Source organism: Conger conger, chromosome 2 (genome assembly GCF_963514075.1).
Source record: "Conger conger chromosome 2, fConCon1.1, whole genome shotgun sequence".
NCBI classification, from domain to species: domain Eukaryota; kingdom Metazoa; phylum Chordata; class Actinopteri; order Anguilliformes; family Congridae; genus Conger; species Conger conger.
Genome location: NC_083761.1, coordinates 61,154,443 through 61,174,692, shown reverse-complemented (window position 1 = coordinate 61,174,692; position 20,250 = coordinate 61,154,443). Strand labels below are relative to the sequence as shown.

At 45.7% G+C, this 20,250-nt stretch overlaps 1 protein-coding gene across 1 annotated transcript in view; it reads right to left on the bottom strand.

Annotated features, from left to right (window-relative positions):
• The window catches only part of snx29 (sorting nexin 29), a 130,508-nt gene that overhangs the window by 103,354 nt on the left and 6,904 nt on the right, over window positions 1-20,250 (bottom strand). The window contains exons 4-13 of the mRNA XM_061231657.1: window positions 19,402-19,526; window positions 15,224-15,404; window positions 14,567-14,637; window positions 12,190-12,444; window positions 11,429-11,774; window positions 11,002-11,120; window positions 10,818-10,908; window positions 10,355-10,437; window positions 3,261-3,324; window positions 2,002-2,130 (exon numbers count right to left, since the gene is read on the bottom strand). Coding sequence (XP_061087641.1) covers window positions 2,002-2,130; window positions 3,261-3,324; window positions 10,355-10,437; window positions 10,818-10,908; window positions 11,002-11,120; window positions 11,429-11,774; window positions 12,190-12,444; window positions 14,567-14,637; window positions 15,224-15,404; window positions 19,402-19,526 — 1,464 coding nt within the window. The remainder of the gene's footprint in view (window positions 1-2,001; window positions 2,131-3,260; window positions 3,325-10,354; window positions 10,438-10,817; window positions 10,909-11,001; window positions 11,121-11,428; window positions 11,775-12,189; window positions 12,445-14,566; window positions 14,638-15,223; window positions 15,405-19,401; window positions 19,527-20,250) is intronic.

Below are 20,250 nucleotides of genomic sequence, written 5' to 3'. Positions count from 1 at the left end.
CTTCATGCCTACCTGCCATCAATCAGCACTGTCCAGCATTAAGGCCCCACTGGTGCTGGTGAACTCATTTCCTCTATATCTGAGAGGGAAATCAAATATTTTGAAAGAAAGATCCCAGAAACATGAGACCGTGCCCTTACCCACAGGGAGGAGGAGGACTGAAGAACTTCCAGGCACCTGTGTCTCTCACACAGTTTACTGGGTTCTTGGAGGGTAATTTCATGCCACGTGCTGATTATTCCACAAACTGGTGTTACAATGATACAATGATACAATGATAAAGCACCAATGTCATTCTAAAGCTTTTTCAAGGTTAAAGCTATGCAGCACATGCATTATGTTGTATGAAATTGTCGAATACATATTTTCCAAACAGTTCACCATCAAATATTTGTGGTAATTCATTCACCAGTGGCTCCTGAACTGAAATGTACCTTTTTTTTGCTAACTCAAATTAAAAAATTAGGTCGCATCTATCCATACCATTTCCTCAAGAAAGCATTTAAGAATGATCAATACGATATACAACTATTTTCTGAGCTAATGCTCTTACAGGGAAAACTTACATTGCGCACATTTGAAGCAGGCCAATTACTTTAATACCGCAATTCAGTTATAGATTCAACAGTAGTACTCCGTTTGTAGGATTTTGACATAAAACACTAGAAAGCCTTTTTACTATGCTCATTTTATGCTCTGATCTTCTTTAGCTCTTAATGAAACATCCCCAGACACTAAAATAACAATAATATGCCTGTGAAATCATACATAAAAACATGATCATATTTCATGCTTTTCTGCTCTACAGCACTTCCAGTTTTTCGTTGTTGTTGCTTAATTCGGCTTAATTCAGCTCATCTTACCCAAAATAAACTGACCACGTGTGACAAGTCCCATTAAAACAGCAATCAAATGCTTTGAGGAGACAGAGAAAGCCGCACACTTCTGCCTGCACAAAGAAAACCAGGTTAGTGCAAGGTTTGTTTTATCAAATGGCTTCCTCTGGCTGCTGTTTTCCACAGACTGGATAACGCTGTTGAGTCAATGTAAAATTACAGATGGCCAGGGACCAGCTCTGCTCTCCAAGACAGAGGATGGATTAGGAGGGGAGAAGAGGGAGTAGGGGTACAAAGAAGCCCTCGTAGCTTCATGATCTTCCACTGCAGATCCGGGCCTCCTCCAGGGAGAAGCCTTCTCCAAAGCCGTACAAATAAATCAATTCACAAAGACATACAACATATATTTACAGCAACTAACAGGCCTGGTTAAATATTGAGCACAGCCACCAAACTAAAACATCTGGGAGTGACAGCAGCACTTCCCGTTCTCAGCCGCGTCTACGACAGCGAGCGTGCTGCAAGCGCGAGGCAGCGCTCAGAAGAACTCCACCCGCTTCTCAGGCCGTTTTTATCCCACTGGCTTCCACACCCCGGTTCACTGCTGTCAACTTGACAAGTGACTGGGATTAGAGAGCAAGCTGCTTGTTTGATGAGGGTAATTAACAACGTGTACACGGTGCGACCTTCGGGTCAAATCTGCCAGAGGATCGATGGCAGAGCGCAGGAACTGTGTTATCAATCAGGTGCAAAAAGAAAGTGTCATGCATTCAGAGAACAGGTGCCCTGCACAGAGATAACCCTGCAAAGCTCCTACAAGTCTTCATTTATAGTCCACAGGTAGAGTGGGTGTGTATGTGCAGTGAGGTGCAGGTAGATCATTTCTGGGGTGATGTATATCATCGGGCAAACCAACTATATTCCAAGGATGACTTTTTCCATGCAAAAAAACAGGCACTGTTTCACAGAGCTGTATTTATAGGAAACTGAGCCGTACAGAACTAGTTGGGAGCTATATGAAAAGGTCACATACAGGAAAAATTTCTACACTCAGATTAATGCCATGAGTCATAAAAATAGCTCAAGCACACGCGAGTGTCAAATGCAGATCCATGATGCTCTGCAGCTCTACTGGGGAAATTTGTCTCTTCACTGTGCCACCTACCTGGCGAGGGCCTGCACTTTGGCCGTGTGTCGCTCCTCCAGCTCGCCCAGACGCTTCTTCAGACCGTCAACTTCCTGCCGAAGCCCAGCCGAGTGTTCCATCTCCCCGTCCAACAGGCCCCGCAGAGACCTGGCCAACCACAGCCCCTCAGTCACAGAGCTCAGGCACTGCCAGGACCATCAGCACACAAAACCAAACCAAGCGGCCCACTGCTAACCCACTCCCGTTCCATTATACAGCGCCGTGAAGAAATATTTGCCCCCTTCCTGATTTCCTCAGTTTTTTTTATATTTTTGGTGAGATGTCCTTTCAAAATGGTTTCAGATCTTTAAACAAAATATAATACTAGAAAAAGGAAACATCTCACAATTGCAAAAAAAAAAAAAAAGCACCTGGGTGATCCCCAAGCCTTTCAGGCTAATGTTCGATGAGGAGATGAGTCACAAATGGCATATGCCTAGATAGATGTACGTTGTGCAGAAGTTATGGTACTGTATTTTCTTGCTCATGGATGGGGGGAACATTTATTCTGATCAACTGCATTTTTGATTCTGATCAGAGATGCTCGTACATAGGCTCATTGTGATTCAGAGAGCCTAAACAAAACATAGATAATAGCATTCCTATGTACAAGTAGTTTTGTAGAAATATGCAACAGACAAATGGACAACAATGATAATTCCTTTGGAGAAATTAACCATTAACATTGCATTTTGTGTTTCTCCAACTTTTTACTATTATGCATTTGGTTCGCTGGACCCATGCTGTGAAAAGGACACTGGCATTACCTTATTTTGTGTTGTCTGTGTGAGGTCCCCCCACGCTTGTTTTGCCACCCATGTTACAAAATAAGGAACTGTTGTCGCTAAAGCAAATCACATTTTAAAATAGGTTATACAGATAGAACCGTGAGATTTAACACATTCAAACAGTAAATCCTGTTACCACAGTGATTGAAAATAGAATTTTCAAAGGTATGACATGGATGTTTTATAACTTTTTTCATTAAATCAATGAAACAATAGTTTAGAAAATGTGTTCAGGTTAGAATCTGTTTACACAGGTTCCACGTGTAATATTACATTTTATTTAAAGATCTGAAACCATTCAGTGTGAGAAATATGCAATAGTAGAGGAAATCAGGAGGGGGCACATACTTTGTCATGGCACTGTATACAATGACTCCAGAGGAGGAAGACTTCCCGATGCTTCAGCTCGTCTTACTGAAATATGGATTGTTACTACTGCAGTGTACTCACGTGTTCTGCTCCTCAAGCTCATCTTTCCTGTTCATCATGGCTACTATGGCCTGACGTAGTTCAACTGCGGAGAAGAAACAACCGATTTTACCAACAGCATAGACCAACCAACAACAACAAAAAATACTAATAATTTTTACAATTCTGCGGAGTACCATTTCCTTCCGATCGCAGCAGCTCCGCTGAAGTGCGACAGTATTCAATTCCACAAAAACAATAACAACACCCCAGCAATTTCAAGAGGAATTACAATAACACCGCACTAAAGATGAAGTAGAGAGGCATCCTGCTGTTTTGGCATGCACTTTCCTCATTCTTACAAATTGCAGTATCATAATTTATAGCAATACTGACAATCACAATATTACAAAAGGCTTAGTCCATTATTTTTTGGGGGCGGGGGCAAAATATCATAATATGAAAGCTGAGCACGGAGCGGAGAAATGAGGGAAACACCATTTTCTGACCTACATACCGTACTTATGTTCCTGAGGAATCAGCATGCATTAGCATTCTACTGTTTACATTCATAGTGGAAATCCAACAAGAACAGTGATCAATAAGACCAAGGTTTTGACCATTTGTTCCCTATTCACATTCACAATCCATAGTCCTTAGAAAGTGTGAAGATGGGCAAATAATACTTACTAGTATTGCCATAGTTCTTCTGCATTCTATTGACAAATGATTTGCACACCATTATGGCCATGTAGACCGAGGACATTTACTGAGCTGGGTAGACCAAATACAATTGTACAGCTGGACAGACAGACGAACAGACGGACAGACAGAGATATACAGACAGACATAGAGACAGAGACAGAGAGACAGAGATAAACAGAAAGAGAGCAAGAGAGCCCAGCAGTGCTCTCGCACTGTTTTCGTAGATCAATGCCAGATCCTGGGCTAGTGCGAGAGTCTGCAGGAAACAATGCATTTGTACTTCCATCACCCCCTAATCACCAAATTAAGCACCACGGGAGTTCGGCTCAGCTATTTATAAAGACCAGGGCCGTCTTTTTACCTCACTCTGTGAAATTTAAAGAGAGAGTTGGGCTGGCTCGCATTTTTTGCGCCTTCTTTTTAAACGGGAGTGTAATTAAAGGCCGTAAGACATCAGAAGCACACTCATGACCGAGTGTATGACCGCAGCATATGTGTGATGGGAGAATGGGAGAAGAGACAGAAGTTTAGCAGGCTCAGTTCTATTCTTTCATGACCAAAAATTCCTAATGAAGCACATTCTTTTGAAATCCGGGAAAGATGAAATAAAGGGAGATTTACCGTTCCCTAAGCAGTCCTACTTTGCAATCAATATGCAGCATAAAGATCAAAAGCTTGGGATAATTAGCCCACTTGCATTGGATTACAAAAGCAAACTTGAGGTTGAAGTGATTTTCTACAGTATTACATTGCTGTACAGGGCTGAGAAACCGCTTCACCCAAACATGTCTGGCATTCGGCATGCTGCTTGCCAGTGTGGCAACTGCGTGTGTGTGCGTTTGTGTGTGCCTCTGCGTGTGTATGTGTGTAAGTGCACGTGCATGAGTGTGTGCGCGCATGGGCCAGTGTGTGTGCATGTGTGTGTGCGTTGTGTTTGAATGGTGCGCTCGTTGTGTGTGCGTGTTCACGGTGCGTGTGGCTGCGCTCCGTGTGCAGAGAGCTCTGTCGGACCGTGACCGTGACACAGTCCCTGCGGACAGACGTGTGGAGAGGAGGATGTGCCTGAGGAGGCCAGCAGATGACCCTAACCCCAGAGAGAGTCCGTCTGGAAGGGGAACAGACACCGCCGTGCCTCCCTGCCACCTCCGACACGCGGCCCGGGATGATTTATCGCGTGCGGCTCCTTCCCCCCGTCCTGCTTGGGAGCGCCTCGCTGCCCACCACACCCCGCCTTACAGAGCAACTCCTCCCTCCCCTGTACACACAGAGCTACCCACCACCACACCCCACCTTACAGAGCAACTCCCCCCTCCCCTGTACACACAGAGCTACCCACCACCACACCCCACCTTACAGAGCAACTCCCCCCTCCCCTGTACACACAGAGCTACCCACCACCACACCCCACCTTACAGAGCAACTCCCCCCTCCTCTGTAACCACAGAGCTACCCCACCTTACAGAGCTGCTCTCCCCTTCCCCCTGTACACACAGAGCTACCCCACCACCACACCCCGCCTTACAGAGCCCTCCCTCCTCCCCCCTCCCCCTGTACACAGAGCTACCCCACCACCACACCCTGCCTTAGAGCCACTCTCCCCGTCCCCCTGTACACACAGAGCTACCCCACCTTACAGAGCCACTCTCCCCTCCACCTGCACACACAGAGCTACCCCACCTTACAGAGCCCTCCCCCTGCACACACGCTCCAGAGCTACCCCATCACCATGCAGAGCACCGCCATTCCCTCACTGTGTGAACACTGCGCCATAACCCAGCGAGTCCTGTCATATACCCACAGCACCTCCAACCCACAGAAGGCTCCGGAAAACGACTGGTGGTTCCCGGGCACACATTTCCTGACAAATTCAATTCTTTAATGAACTGACTTCTGGAAATGTTTGTTACTGTGAAGCAGGCACACCAATTCCAAAACTTTTGGAGGCCAGGGGTGTGGGGTATTGATTTAGAATCAGGGCTCGTAACCGAGTTGGGGCAATTTTGAATTGCGAGTGGGATCCTGGTGTTCTACCCTCGAGCGAAGAGTTCAATTCCGAATGTGTATTCGGCTGCATAAATCAATAATACATCAAATGGAAGTCTCCTGGAATATGGATATCTTCTAACTCGGTAGCAAAATTCCTATGTTCCCAAAATATATTTGTAGAACACTCCATGAAAAACACTACATGATGCCTGCATGCACCTGAAAATGAGTGCTAATTTATTCAGTGAAAAATGACTGATGGAAAATGACGAGCTTGATTGATTTCTCCCAGTTTAGCGGGTCAAGCTTTGCGTGCGTCAGAGCCGGCGGTGAGTTCTGGCAGATCGGTGCTCTGTGTGCTGAGCTGTGAAGGGGAGCCAGCCAGATCCAGGCCCTCTCCATGGGAGGCCCGAACCCTGCTCCTCGCTCCGCACTGAGAGAGAGAGGCTCACAGAGAAACAGACGCACTTCACAACTCTCCAATAGACGTGCGCACACGCACAAGCGCACAGACACACACATGCACGCACACGCGTGCGCACACACAGACACATACGAGCACACAGACGCACACAGACACATACACACGCACACACAAGCACAAGCACACAGACACACATACACACATACACACATACACACACACACACACACACCACCACACACACACGAACACACAAACACACACAATGACAACCAGCAGCCTGCTGCAGAACATAAGACATGTTTGGGTGAAGTGGTTTCTCAGCCCAGTAGAGCAGTGTAATACAGCAGACACTTGCCACAATTTCCAGTTCACTTTTCTTATCCAATGTAAGTGGGCTAAAGACCCACAGGCTTCTGAAATGTCATTTCATGGAAGCAGGCAGTACACGGTTATAGTTTACACACTTCTGGAACGCGCTCTGACTTTGGACAGAACGTGAGTCTATGATAAGGACGGTCTCTCTCGAATATAGACGACAATTTAAGCTGTCATGGCTTGCCCTAGTGCAGCCCTAAAGACTGAACCCACAACTTACGGTTATCACAAACGACAGTCTAAACACAGGGCACCATACCAGTATGCCCAAAACCCTTCAGCATAGCCACGTTGACAGGGCACAGTGGAAGCACTGATTGACACTGGCTACCAATTTGCACTAGCTGACGTGCTAATTGAGTACGAGTCGGTTTTGCACACAGATTTCACAGTGTTAATGTGTTACTGATACATAATCTGGTCCCAGCACCTTGGCGTGGCCCCCTGAGCACACCTCCGGTGGAAATGAGGAGCCCAAATAAAACAGGGCTGCATCAGTACCATGGAGTCTGCCCTGGGTGCGATTCACGGGCTCTGAAACGCCTACAGGAACATTAGCCATGGCTGCAGCAGGCCTCCGGGGAATTTTCAAACGTGCTGCCTATTTCTCGTGGGCTGTCTCACCAGCTGAGACGTGGAGCGCAGGCAACATTCTTCCTGCCCCTGCACCTTGTTATAATAACAATAATAATTTGTTATTTAGCTAACGCTTTTATCCAATGTGACTTACACAATGAACAGGGGCCAACACCCGGAGCAATATGGGGTTAAGGCCCTTGCTCAAGGGCCCAACAGCTGTGCAGATCTTATCGTGGCAACACCGGGGCTTGACCCACCTGCCTTCCGGGTCCCAGTCACGTGCCTTAGGAGCCTCGTGTGTACAGGACACAGAGCGACTCAGGTCAGAGAAACCCCTCGTGGAACACTCACTGTCATCTTGATTTGGGAGGGAAGGAAAACGGTTGAGTGGGACTTTAATGACCCACTTTAGAGAATGATTCTACTTTATCACAGGCGGGTCTGCGGCGGGGCGTTGCGTCGTAAAAGACGAGGCGCTTCTCAAAGAGCCGTGTCACCCGTGCGCTCGTGAAGCCTCCGTGTCCGCCGATCGATGGCGTCCAGGTGGCGAGGCGCGGGCAGCGGAGCGCTAACGCGCCCAGGGATGGCAGGCAGGGGACGCCGGGTCGGCAGTAAAACCCACAGCACTCTCCGAGGACCAAAACAAACCTCCCGCCGTCAACTTTCTTCCAATTTTCTCCTGCTTTCAATTTCATTTTTTTTTCTTTTCTTCTTCATTTTTTTATTTTCTTTTTTTTTATTTATAAAAATACCCTCTTAAAATGGGGTATTTCATCTCCTGGCCCATTTCATTTGATCCTCTCCCCAGCCGATACCAGACACGAGAGGCCCTGGGATCGCGAGCCAAGAGTGCCATCTGCTGGTGGAGCAGGGTCAGTACGCCGCTTGCACTGCTTTCCATCAGTGACTAATTCTACAGTTACCACCCAAATTCAGTAAACTTATACTAGCAAAATACAACCTGCTACAATTACTCCGAGAAAAAAAATAAAAAAATGATTTATCATTCACGAGAATAGCCGCTCATAACGTAATATCTGGAACGAAAGCGGCAATGTCACGACGCAACGCCATTAATAACAGAAAACAAACACGAGAGAAATGTTATCAGGGAACAGACAGTCCCACACGTAAGTCTCAGGAGAACCAAAGGGGAGAGAAATGATCCTTTTCTGAACGGGAGAGTAATCTCCCGCACAGGGCTGTGGAGCAGGCAGCAGCGGAGACGCACTCAGCCCCCAACCCCGCCGTACAGACGCGCGGTTATTAATATCCCCCCAAGCCCCGAGCGCACCAGAATAGCTTAAGAAGGGCTTTGTCTTGACATCTGGAAGGCTCCGGAACTAAGACATTGTGTCTTTATTTGCGGGATCATTGCGACCAAGGAGAATCGGCACAGCTGACAGGGCCTCCAATTAAAACGGCCTGGATCCGCCAATTAACTGGCAGGGAAAGAGAGGCATCATCTCCTGTCGCGGGGCACAGTCAGCTCCGCACTGTAGCCATCGCATCTGCCACAGGCGAGCGTAGTGGAGAAATACAAACGCACGTATGCGTGTGCCCCCACGCGTACACAACTACTACTAATGTACAGGCACAGCACACGCACGTGTGCAAGCTTCATACATACGCATACTCACACACTAACACACTAGATAAAAGTTGTCATTTAAGGCTCGCCTCACAAGTACGACACACTTATCCACATCCATTGCAGAGCGAAGCCTCCATTCACTTCTGGCTTTGTTTGCCTTGCCTGTATGTTATCGGTGACAGTCGTCATATAATGATGAACCTTATGTAGTTTTATAAAAACGTTATCTGCGGTGCGCGCGCATTAAGTTATGAATCCGAACGCTCAATGAATCCTGTTATTAGGACTAATATTAAAAGGCCATGTCCACAGTCCCTATTCTTAATAATCACAGTTAGAACATCATCTCAACAGGTCTCTAACTAATAACATTTATTCAAAGTTAAATCTTCTTTCATGTAATAAAGCAGCAATCTCGCTTCCTGGAAAGTCGTCGTTTTGGAGTAATTTTTTTTTTCTTTTTCTTTTTCTTTTTTTTACAACAGTGACGATATGTAAATATGCCCACTGAGATAATACAATCCGGTATTCAGAGAATCAAATCATGAAATGTTCAAGTCAAATGTACAGAGTATGGCAGCAAATGTGCAAGCATGGATGTATCTTAAAAATCCCAAGTCAGTTTGTTCAATCAACATAGCTTACCAAAGACAGGTTTGTGGCAAACAGATTATATTGCCCTTATTGCTGCATTCCACATGTTAAAGCAAAGCAATTTGAAAACATTGCAAAAAATGATTTTACAGCACATTACCCACCACCTCCTCAATGCTCTGATGCAACCCTTAAACAAGATATTATATTTATCTAAACAAAAACGAGGTAAAACTGACAGCTTTTCTTTAAAATAAATCTTCTCAATCAATCAACAAACAACAAATTTACGATGTATTTTCAGACTCATTTCTAGGCTATTATAACCTGTTCTACTTCCATTTTCTGCTCCCTGTTCCACTAGGATTCAACAGGGCTGTGTACAGCAGCCTGGACCAGGCAGCTGGGCCAATAGGGCGAGTGTGAATATTCCACAGGCCACTCAGCCCATCTGGGTTACCGCTCTTCTGCAAAGGCCACTTCTGCCCCTGCTGGCACAAACAGGAACTGCAGCCAACCGATCTCAAAAAGTCTCTCCGAGAGCTTCTCTCCAGATAATCCTAAATTTATATGATCCTTTTCCAGTAAAGTGCTCCCCCCCCACCACCACCACCCCCCAAGCTGCTGAATCGACCATACGCCTCCCCAGAATGCCACACCAGGAACAACAGGTCGCAGTCCCCTTCTGAAAATTTGGCCGGAGGGAGTTTGGCATTTTCTCAGCGGGAGCAGAAGGCTCCGTAGCTCTGGGAGAGAAAGGAGGCTCGTCAGCAGACACTCTGCGCACGCTACGCGCTGTAAGCTAAACTCCACACGGCACCAACCCGCGGACGTCACGTCCCAATCACCAGAGAGGGAGAGAGGACGGGCACCTACCCACGGTCATGGACTCCGGGAGGCCTGGGGTGGGCAGCATGGTGCTCAGGGGGGCACTCTGGACAGGGGGGCTGGGCTCCATACTGGGAGGAGGGAGAGAGGGAGAGAATGGTTATTTCCACAAGTACAGTGTGAGGATCAATACACACCACATATGCAAGGCAAAAGCCAAATCTCTTTGGCTCATATCTCATATCTTATAAGATTTCTAAAGAAAGTATTTCTCTTACTTTTATACATATCTATTATTTTTTGCTAAATAAGACAAAAGGATTGCAGGGAGAATGAGGGGAGACAGTTTGACACATGGTAAGGAAATTTCACTTGTCAACCAAAAAGTTTAACTTAAGTTTATATTTTCTGGTTGAAAGTGAAAAATACAGTAAGATTTGAAGTCAAGACTGAGACAGATTTCTGGCAGAGCGCAGACTGATAGGGAGTGATAGTGATCCTGAGGGCTTACTTGAACTGCAGTGGGGGTTGTGTCTGCGTGGGGTCAGTCGCAGCCCCGCTGCTCTCAGCTTCCCCTCGGTCCAGGGGCTCCGCAGAGTTCTCTGAGAGAGAAATGATGCCTGTGAACACGTGCTGAGGAGCTGATGAGCAGCAGCCTTTACACACACTGAGGGGGGAGGGGGGAGGAGACCCACCGGTCTGGGAGTAGGAGTCTGTGGAGGCCAGGGGGATGAGGAGGTCTGAGCTGTCGTTGTCGTTGATCATCTGCAGGGGGCTCCAGGTGGACACGCTCGACAAGCTCCCCACCACCACCCTGAGGGGAAACTTATCAGTCTCATCCTGCCACAGTTACCAAACACTTATGCATAAAAAACACCGCAAGCTCTGTTTTCCATTCCTGAGGTACACTGAAAGTAATATTCTTAGACCACAAATGCAAAGAGCTTCACTTTTTCTTTTTTTTGAAGGAAAGTTTTTGCATTTACTTTCGTCCCCCAGTGTCCCTCACAAAAAGTGCTCTACCCAGTGAAAAGCCTAAATATTTGCCCAAATGTACAGCCATCAACAGAACACAACAATCAACACATAAGCAGCTGCAGCGACTGCTCCCTGAGAACTCACTGTTCCGTGCCGCCCTGCTCTTCCTCTGGCTCCGGCCGGCTCTTGCCGTACACGTCTTCGTCCTCCTCTTCGTTGTCGACGCTCTTGGAGTCGATGGGCGCCCCGTTATGGGCGTGGTCCCGTCCCCAGCTGACGATGCCGGTTTCCAGCACGCCGTTTTGCGTGTGCGAGGGAAAGTGGTGATCCAGGGCCTCCTCTGAGCTCCCGTGAGGGGCCCCGCACTTCCGCAGACTGTGTCCCATGTCCTCCTCTTCGTCTTCTGCGCCCCCATCCTCCTCATCGTCAAAGGAGATGATGTTGGTGACTTTCTTTTTCCTCCGACTCCGCTCTTTCCTCAAGCCGGAGTCTGGAAGGCAGAGACAAAACCCAAGCCCAGAAAAGTCTGGTTAAGACACCACCAATGTGCACCATTACAATTCCATCTGCAAATACACTGTAGTGAGGGATAAAAGCTATAGTACAATCGATGACGGTAATTACTTCTCCAGAGAAAAAAATTAAAACACTAATAAGGCTTTAATCTGCTGTGCGCTGTGTATTAGCTTTTATTACCGCATTGCGTATTAGCACTGTCGTTGCCTCTTAACGCGCTGCATATTACCATTTCGCATCTTTTATTCTCTTTTTAAAAGAACAGTGCCTGGAAACGTCTGGGAAATGCACTTTAAATAAATGACCGACTTAATGGCTGCTTTAGAGCATCCCATTCCGATCACAATCTAGTGAAATCGCAAAAGCCAGGATGCCGTTCCCCTCCCTACCTGCAGAGGTGCTGCGGGGTAGCACAGGCAGTGGATCGGAGTGGCAGTCAGGGCGGGGGCTGAACCCCGGCACCACTGAGGTGGCGGTGCTGATCTCCCGCAGGAGCGTGCTGACCCCCTGAGTGGACTCCTTCCAGAGGCTGCTCACGCCCTGCGTGGACTCCTTCAGCAGGTTGGACACTGAGGGCCCCGTCCGGTTCTGTCCGTTCAGGTCCGTGTTATCGATGTTGATGGCGAAAAGGATGGAGTTCAGTCCTGTGCCAACACAGAAACAGATGTTACAGCACGTGTCCCTGTGCCACTGTATCTGATCACAACTTCATCACTCCTGGAGAGCCACGGGTTGAATTGGTTTTTGTTTTCACCTTAATATCTGCAACCAATTCAGACCCAAGAAACTAAGTGAGGTGAGTTACCTGTGCAATTGACTGCCTTAAGTATCACCCCTTTTCTTGACACAAGCATTTGGGGTTACCTTTCAGTCTGTTGTCCACAAGTCAGAATTACTCCAAATATTACACAAACAAAGTCACAGAAGCCCAAACACAGAGAAAGAAGTTTATCTTCACTGAAAATAAGTTCTGTTTTTGAATGGATACAGATTATTGGGGCTGTGGATGATGTGGTTAAAAGCACAATGGAGCCACAACATTGGACAAATGCCCTTTCAAATTTGAAAACAATATCACCAGAAATGAGCGTTGTGCATAGTTTTTTCTAAGATATGTCTAGGCAGTTTTCCAAAAAGGACATTTGGAGACTACAAAAGTGATTATAGATGATATTATGGGTCTTATTGAGGTGTAAAATAAAATCATAATCATAAGTGTGTCGAAGCAAGACACCTAACTCCCAAATGCTCCTGACGAGCTGGTTGGTGCCTTGTATAGCAGCCAATCGCCATTGGTGTGTGAGTGTGTATGAACGAGTGAATGTGAAGCATCAATTGTACAGTGCTTTGGATAAAGGCGCTATATAAAATGCCAACCATTTACCATTTAAAATGCTGGAGTTTGCTTAATAAAATATCCAACATTTTTTAAACATGTTTCCACTTCCCCGTCTGTCACCCTTCCCCTACCTCGCTGTACAATAATGACAATAACAACATCCTGTATACCAATACACTCATTGAGTTCCATCGCTTGAAGTTTTTGTCAAATACCCAAATCCCTGTCAACAAGTTAAACACAGTTTTGCATACTATTTCTTATTCGAAACAGTCTCCTGAAAATGCTACAGTTTCGTTACGCAGATGAAAAAAGGTGTTATTTTACGCAAGCCTAACAAACTACACACTTTTGGAAATGTAATGGCATTAGCTAAAATGCTTTTCAAGCATTACTTCAATAACATGCACGTAGTCAGTTCTTTGCAGGACAGAATTTATACTGTAGTTAATTGCGCATGGATGGGGAGAACGCCTATACCTAGCAACTGCATTACTGCAACTGCAGAGAAGCTCGTACGTGACCTCACAATACAATACAAAAGCTACATAATAGCATTTCTATGTATTAGTACTTTTGTAGAAGTATGCAAAAGCAAAATGGACAACAATGCTTACCTGGACAAAATACATAAATAAAAGCATTTAAAGGGGTATTACACACAAAAACCAACATTTCATTATGTTCTACATGCATTTAGTGTATTAATGTCATAGTTCATGGTGAAAGCCACAAATTGCAGAGTTTGGGGTCATGAGGAAAACTGTGAGCAGTGAGCAAGAGGCAGGAATACACCCTGGATAAGTCACTAATCCATCGCAGGGCCTACCATTCACTCAAACATTCAGACCTGGGGGCAATTCAGAGTCTCCAATTAGCCTATGTCTTTGGACTGTGAGGAAATCAGAGTACTTGGGGTTCAAACTCAGTACTTTCTTGCTGTGAGTCAACAGTGCCATTCACTGCACCAGTGTGCCACCATAAAAAATGCCATATAAACCACACAGTGAGCTTCAGTTTGTCCTGAGTGCCTCAGAGAAAAGTCAAAAACTATTTGCCATTTGGAAAATATACTTAAAATTAATTAAAGCCAGACTCAGTCACTGAAGTGCTCCATATTAAATTAAATATCATTACGGGATTATGTGGATTAATTGAATGCAATTAATTGAAGTCTGCAAGGCAATTTTGATGCGGTTTGGCCGTGCAATTTGTTTGACCACTGACTGCCATATAGCCCACATCGGAGTAATTTTCCAAAAAAGAGCCATCTGGATACACCGAGAACACTTAATGCAAGAAGAAAATCATAAAATCGGAATATAAATTTAATATCCATTTCACGTCAGCTCGACGCTGAAGCAAAGAAAAGTTTCTGCGGCTGAAACTAGTGAGACCTTATCTCAGGGTCAACGGGCCGCTCTTACCTGCAGCCATAGTGGGTAACATACTGGCTCGCTCTTCATCCAGGATGAACGCCCAGTCTTCATAAAATGTACTGCAAAATAAGATTTTAAAAAAGTGTCCAATGGGTACCTGTGGCATTTCAGGGGTGAGTAGGACAGCTCCTACTCCTTAGTGTCAGACCATACTGGAGTCATCTCAACAGGCAAGACACCACACCCTGCCTTACAGAGCCACTCTCCCCTCCCCCTGAATATGGATGTAGGGAGTACAGTAGGGAGTACTTTTCGTACAGTCCTTAGAATTATTCAGGTTCTGACTATTTTGACAAAAATGAGTTAGTCATGAGTTAGTTTGTCAGGGCACTAAGTATCAGCGTGAAGCTTTGCACAAAAAGACTGTTTAACAGTATGAAAAAATTCTACATTTAAAAGGTTGTATCTGCTTGGAGCCCATTCATTTTGGTATCTTTGAAGCTCAATATCTCAAATCCACTCACAACGCAGATAGAACCTTATAATCCCAAGGTCAGGACTTTGAGATGATCCCTGCATGATGAAATGCACTACATAAACAAAATATATCATCATCATTATCATTATTATTCTGATTATCATCATTATTACAGCGCAGTAACAGTGCCCTCAGCCGGATCTGTGAGTGGGAATGCGCAGACGTACCCGAGGCGTGTGCGGTCAGCCAGCAGCGTGTGCAGGTAGCGCTCCAGGGAGTGTTCGTTCAGCGCGCAGCGCAGCCACGCCCGGCCGCGGCCCAGCTCTGACGAGATGTGCCGCAGGGAGTAGAAGCGCTGCAGCTCGTGCCGGTTCAAGTGCTCCTTCACGTAGAACCAGAAGGAGAGCTCTGGAACAAACACACAAGCACATGAACACACACAGACACAGCCACAGACACACAGACACACAGACAGAGACAGACACACAGACACACAGAGACACAGAGACACAGAGACACAGACACACAGACACACAGACACACAGACACACAGACACACAGACACACAGAGACACAGAGACAGAGACACACAGACACACACAGACACACACAGACACACACAGACACACAGACACACAGACACACAGACACACAGACACACAGAGACAGACACAGACACACAGCCACAGCCACAGCCAGGTCAACAACGGTGGCTCCGACACTAAACTGATCAATATTTCCATATGCTGAAACGCATGTCCTCTGACCTGAGAAAGCAAACCTTTTGTGTTTGTCTTTTTTTTTTTAAGCCACAGGAGCCCTTTCCGATCTCATTTTGCCACCCCAGGCCCCAGCACCTCATTTTCAGCAGTTATGCCCCCCAAGCACTCTGTGTATGGTGTACAACAGTGTACTGCTTACATAACACAAATGACAGACGTGCAGTACTGTTATTCTGGTTTCAGAATGCTGAAGATTTGTAAAACATATTTTCCTCAAGGCCAGGGTCAAACTAAATTCCTAGGGGGCCGTACTGACTGCAGGTTTTTGTGGCTTCCTTTCAATCAGCTGCAAATTAAGTCTTTGAGAACAAGTTGTGTGTATTCTTTAGCCAATCGATGATAGAACCACAGGTGGTGAGAAAACCAAAAAACAGCAGTCCCCCAGGACTGGAGTTTGACACCTGCACACGCCTTTGTCTAATAATACCTCTTGTTCATGCGTTATCATTTCTACTGACAAACAAATATACAGTGGGCCGCAGAATTATTAGCTCTACTATTGCCATATATGCACAGACTACTGTGCACTAAAGAATAATACTGTTATTGAAATAAACTTTATTTTCCAACATTTGTAAAGTAGTGTGCTTTATTAATGATTCAATGGATTCAACCAAAGTCAAATAAAAAATGAATTTCCCAAAAAAGATTTCACAATTATTAGCAGCTCGGACTCAGTATTTTCTTCAATCACCGCTGGCAAAGATAACAGCCATGAGACTTTTCCTATAATTCATTTTAAGGCTAGAGAACACATTTGAAGGAATAATAAGTTTGATAATTCCATAACTTTTCATGATCATTGATATCCTTGGGATTGCGCTAATAGACCACCCTCGTCAATTCAGACAACAGGTTTTTCAATGGAATTTAAATCTGGAGACTGAGATGCCCATTGTCACATTGAAATTGAAAGACTTAATCTATGTCTGCGAAAATGGCCCAAGATGTTCTTGTGTCCTACACAGTAAACTGAGAGACAAGAGCAACAAACGCCAATGTCACACCCAGTATCAACTCTCGACCTTTAGTTAGCGTTCTTGTGCATGAACTAATGATGCAAAGACACACATCTGGCCAGGAAGCAGGTGAGCCCTAAAATTGGGACCTATGTTTAAAAAGCTGCAATTCTGACACTAATGTATCAAATGTAAATATCCTGAAAGTAGAGCTGACGGGCCGTGGGAAAGGTAGCCCAGGAGCAGGGCCTGTTATAGCTTGCTTGTTAGCATTCCTAGGACCAGGCCCAACCAGTGTAAAGCATGCCTGGTACTCGTCTCAGCCCATGCTCACTCAGGGGACAGCCAGGTTACAGGAAAGCATATTTATTCCATCCTCAGAATTGTGAATTCTTGTTTCACAATTGTGAAAGTCCTTTCAAATGTTTCCTGACACAAAAGTAGAGATTAATCTGACCTAAACTAAAGCACAAACAGCCCATCACAGCGACTACAGGCAATGCACAAAACCGGAGCAGAGAGCCAAAGAAAGGCACATGACAGACTGAAATGAGGAAGTCAGAAAGGACCTCTGTCTGGCAGCTCGACACGGAAATCTTTTCAATCTGACAGGAAACACTTATTTTGTCTTTTCAGTCAACAATGATATATCATGACTGTCATTCTTTCAGCATACACTGCTGACAGAATGCTTGAGCACCTGTTGGGAGCCTAGTTTAACAAAAAAGGTTTTTTATAAAACCACAAGGGAGCACGCTTGCAGGTCCACAGTCCCCCTCCCCCCTACCTAAGTGTATTTATAGCAAAAAAAAAACAGTGCTCTCTCTAGTACACATTCAATTGATGCATGTTTTCTCAGTTTCAAGTGCATGCAAATCAGGATGAGAGAGAGAGAGCGAGAGAGAGAGAGAGAGAGGGGAGAGAGAGAGAGAGAGGGAGAGAGAGAGAGAGAGAGAGAGAGAGGAAACTGTGTCCCACTTCCAGAGACGAAACATATGGACCCCAAACGTCTTGTCATTAGGTTTAGCATATCTATTTTCAGCCTAGAGTGACTGAATTAAAGAATCAGGTGTTATTTTCTTCATCATGTCTCTGCCAACACTCATGATTATGAACGGGGTGAAGAGCTGAACAGTGTCCTGTTATTCCCCAACACTGCTGCACATGCTTGCCAAGGACGAGATAAGGGGTGTCAAACTGAAGTCCTGGAGGGCTGCAGCGTCTGCATATTTTTGTGGTTTCCTTTCATTTCAGCAGCCAATTATGGTCTCGGGAACAAGGCACATATCCAATGAAACATATAAATTCATCTCTATTGCTGAAACGGACTGAAAACCAGCAGACACGGCAGCCCTGTCTGTCACACTGTTGTCTGACACCCGTAGTCTTAATGAACACCATCGGTATATCCACCCCGAAAGTCATGTTTGTGTGAGCAGTACTGATCAGAGGGAACTCTTTGGGGAGAGCTACCAGGACCACATGACTGGCATGTATAGCAGAGGGATTCTCTTCAGCTCTAACTGCAGAGGCCTGTCACTCCATCTTCCACTTTCAATAGAGGAAATAAATAGAGACCCATTACTGAGGTCAAACATGAGAGACTGGCAGTAAGGGATCTCTGGTCTATTAATGGATCATTCAGCAACACTATATTCTCTCATCGATGCCATTAGACAGAGACTGCTTTAACAAGCAGCCTAATAAACTGCAGTCAGAATGAACACTCATTCTCATAAAAACATATCTGCCGCAATAGAACGACAGGAAAGGGCTGGCCTATATCTTGGAGAATCAGCTCCAAAATCAGGCATATAAACACTTTGTTCACATAACCTGCCCAATGTCATTTTTATTGTGCACAGGTCCATCTGGGAAAATGGTAGGTGTTGCTAAAAACAACAGGTTGGCCGAGGAAATGACTGAAATACTGAGAGATTTGGGCAGTCAACCTTAGCGACAGTGAATTGCTGAAAAAAATGGAGGAAAAACTATCAATCAAATGAAGTAGCACAGGAAAGTAGAAGGCTGAGACAGAATGAAAGAAGGGGCTTTAACAGAGCTGTCATCATTATGACACCATGGGTGAACATATTGCTCAGCGCATATCACAAATGCCCCCCAACCAGATTATGGGACACTAATTTAATTTAGCAGACACACATGCTGTTCATTTGGGGTGTCCCCCATTTATTTTGCAATGACCAAAAATACTAGATGATACTAAATCATTTTTAGACGGCACTATAATCAGCTGTGTCAGTATCAGTGTTAGTCAATTTTGTTAGTGTTAGTGTTTTTTTCAATAAACCACAGCAGGTGTTCAGCAAACCGCAGAGAAATAGTATTTCCTTTTTTTCCCTCGTATGAACCATTCTGTTGCATAAGGTTTCTAGTTTCACACACAAGGGCACTACGTGTTGCATCTGTTTCCGCGACTGAGATGAGCATTAAGACGCCCTGCGTTTCGCTATCGAGACCTGTGGAGCCCTGCCCAGACATCCAGCGCATGGGTTTGGGTTTGGGTTTGGGTCTGAGTATGAGTATGAGTATGAGTATCAGTATGGGTATGGGTATGGGTATGGGTATGGGTATGGGTTTGGGTTTGGGTTTGGGTTTGGATAGTCTCACTGTAGTGTAAGGGACTGCCTCCGCGCTGCTGACCTGCTTCAGCCTTGCTGGAGAAACCGGCGGCCTGCTTGAGGGCAGCGGCGGTGAGGGCCAGGCCCCGGCTCTTCCTCAGCCCATGCTGGAGGACGGCTTCGAACTGCGCACACAAACAGATCACCCTGCAGGAGAGACGGGAGAGCGGGGGTCAACGGAGCGCTGCTTCACCGACACGCACGTACTCGCCTGCACTCACACACCCCAACATACACGCACTCGCACGCACTCACACACCCCAACATAAACGCACTCGCACGCACTCACACACCCCAACATACACGCACTCGCACGCACTCACACACCCCAACATTCAAGCGCGCACACACCCCAACATACATGCACTCGCATGCACGCACACACCCCAACATAAACACACTCGCACGTACTCACAGACCCCAACATACACACTCGCACGCACGCACACACACATAAATCGCACATGCACACACACAGTAAAATCGATCAACCCTGCTGTGAACGCCACCCAGAGCCCCCTCAGGGAAAAAAAGAAAAAAAAAGATCATGGATTTTCATTAGAGCAGAACTTACCCAACAAAGACAAGCACTAAATCATTTTTACTTTCACCTTTCCAAAGGGTAATCCAAATGGTAGTTTGCAGTCCAAATCCCACTGCCTCAGTTTCACAGCACTTGCTTCAAACACATGTTTTTATTTATAAATACGAACTTGAGGTTTGGACTGACATAAAAGGTGTAAAGAGAATCTCAGTTGTTAACAAATTGACAGCAAGTGAAATGAGTGCGAGTGTGTGATCCCCAAGGAGCTTGCCACCTTGACAGAAAAAAATCTTATTTCAGTTACAACAGAAGCCTATTTAGGCTGTG